The following is a 2,500-nucleotide window of genomic DNA, read 5'->3' as shown; positions in this document are numbered from 1 at the left end:
ACTCATCTCTCACTCATCTCTCACTCATCCCTCACTCATCCCTCACTCATCTCTCACTCATCCCTCACTCATCTCTCACTCATCCCTCACTCAGCCCTCACTCATCCATCACTCATCCCTCAGCCCTCACTCAGCCCTCACTCATCCTTCACTCATCCCTCACTCATCCCTCACTCATCTCTCACTCATCTCTCACTCATCCCTCACTCATCTCTCACTCATCCCTCACTCATCTCTCACTCATCCATCACTCATCCCTCACTCATCTCTCACTCATCCCTCAATCATCCCTCACTCATTTCTCACTCATTTCTCACTCATCCCTCACTCATTTCTCACTCATCCCTCACTCATCCTTCACTCATCCTTCACTCATCTCTCACTCATCCTTCTCCTTTTTCTCTGTTCTGCAGTGGTTCACAGGTGTGTGTGTGTGTGTGTTTTACTGTGTACTTGACTAGTTACTGGTGTGTGTGTGTGTGTGTTTTACTGTGTACTTGACTAGTTACTGGTGTGTGTGTGTGTGTGTGTGTGTGTGTGTGTGTGTAGGTTGTCCACTGGCAGAGTCCCCACATGCATGCGTATTTTCCTGCTCTGACCTCGTGGCCATCGCTGCTGGGAGACATGCTGGCCGACGCCATCAACTGCCTCGGCTTCACCTGGGTAACATACGCACACCTGAACACACAAACACCTGTACACACACACACACACCTGTACACACACATACACATATACACACCAGTATGCATACACATGAGAATCATTACACACACCTGGGGATCACTACACACCTGTACACACATCTTAGTCTAATAACTAACTCTGAGTCTCTCCTGTGTACTGACTTATTAATCAAAGATTTTTAGAATAAAATAATTACACCGGTGTTTGTGTTGTTATTATCGTGAGTGTGTGTGTTTATTGTGATTATTGTGTATACTTATGTGTATGTGTGTGTGTATGTGTGGTGTATGTGTGCGTGTGTGTACGTGTGTGTGTGTGTTATAGGCATCGAGTCCTGCTTGTACAGAGTTGGAGATGTGTGTGATGGACTGGCTGTGTAAAGCACTTGGGTTGCCAGATCATTTCCTTCACCATCACCCAGAGAGCCGGGGAGGGGGAATACTGCAGGTATACACACACACACACACACACACAATAAATACACACACTCACACACAATAAACACAATAAACACAGGGGGAATACTGCAGGTACACACACACCCACACACACCCACACACATACACACGCACTAATCACCATAACGACACACACAATAATCACAATAAACACCAGTGTTGAGTAGTGTATCAGTGTTAAGTGTACTGTGTGTGTGTGTGTGTGTGTGTGTGTGTGTGTGTGTGTGTAGAGTACGGTGAGTGAGTGCACACTCGTTGCCCTACTTGCTTCCCGTAAAGACAAAATCCTGCAGATGAAGAGCAGAAACTCTCCCACAGACACACACACCGACACGGACGAGTCCACGCTGAACTCCACACTCATCGCCTACGCCTCAGACCAGGTGCTCACACCACACCCACTCCAAATCATTAATATGCGCATAATTAAAAGATAAAATCACGTAAAATAAGTGTGTGTGTGTGTGTGTGTGAAGGCTCACTCCTCGGTGGAGAAGGCCGGGTTGATCTCTCTGGTGAAGATCAGGTTTCTGGAGTCGGATGAAAAGTTCTCGCTGCGTGGAGAAACCCTGCAGAGAGCCATTCAGGAGGACAGGAGGCGGGGCTTAGTGCCTGTCATGGTAACCACGTAGCTCAGCGCTAGCTAACTCACAAAAACACATTTGGTAGCTACGATTAAATACTTCTAGCTAGCTAGCGTAAAATATATCGCACAATGTACTCCTAGCTAGCTAGAAAAATGTGTGACTAGCTAAGTAACATAATGCACATTATACAGCACTGGCTAGTTAACTGATGTAGTGTGTGTGTGTGTGTGTGTGTGTGTGTGTGTGTGTGTGTGTATGTGTATGTGTAGCTGTGTGCTACACTAGGTTCTACAGGTGTGTGTTCCTTTGACTGTCTGGAGGAGCTGGGACCCATCTGTAAGTGTAGCCTTTTTACTGTGTGTGTGTGTGTGTGTGTGTGAGAGAGAGAGAGAGAGAGAGAGAGAGTGTGTGTGTATGTGTGCGCTATTGTTAAATTAAAACTCCAGATTGTTAACAAAGTGTGTATGTGTGTGTGTGAGAGAGAGAGAGTGTGGGTGTGTGAGAGAGTGTGCGCATGTGTGATTGTGTGTGCTTATGGGGTGTGTGTTTATGGTGAGTGTGTGTGCGCGAGAGTGTGTGTGTGTGTGTTTATGATGTGTGTGTGAGTGTGTGTGTTTACGGTGTGTGTGAGTTTATGGTGTGTGTTGTATGTGTGTGAGAGAGAGTGTGTGTGTGAGTGTGTGTGTTTACGGTGTGTGTGAGTTTATGGTGTGTGTTGTATGTGTGTGAGAGAGAGTGTGTGTGAGTTTATGGTGTGTGTTGTATGTG

The 2,500-nt window shown here is 46.3% G+C and overlaps 1 protein-coding gene across 1 annotated transcript in view; it reads left to right on the top strand.

Moving 5' to 3' along the window:
* The window catches only part of hdc (histidine decarboxylase), a 16,681-nt gene that overhangs the window by 3,642 nt on the left and 10,539 nt on the right, over positions 1-2,500 (top strand). Inside the window, exons 3-7 of the mRNA XM_034305412.2 lie at positions 550-663; positions 1,012-1,134; positions 1,376-1,528; positions 1,622-1,765; positions 2,002-2,068. Coding sequence (XP_034161303.1) covers positions 550-663; positions 1,012-1,134; positions 1,376-1,528; positions 1,622-1,765; positions 2,002-2,068 — 601 coding nt within the window. The remainder of the gene's footprint in view (positions 1-549; positions 664-1,011; positions 1,135-1,375; positions 1,529-1,621; positions 1,766-2,001; positions 2,069-2,500) is intronic.

Source organism: Pangasianodon hypophthalmus, chromosome 6, assembly GCF_027358585.1.
Source record: "Pangasianodon hypophthalmus isolate fPanHyp1 chromosome 6, fPanHyp1.pri, whole genome shotgun sequence".
In the NCBI taxonomy this organism is placed as follows: domain Eukaryota; kingdom Metazoa; phylum Chordata; class Actinopteri; order Siluriformes; family Pangasiidae; genus Pangasianodon; species Pangasianodon hypophthalmus.
Note: the sequence above shows the minus strand (reverse complement) of the source record. Positions and strands in the feature narration are given on the sequence as shown.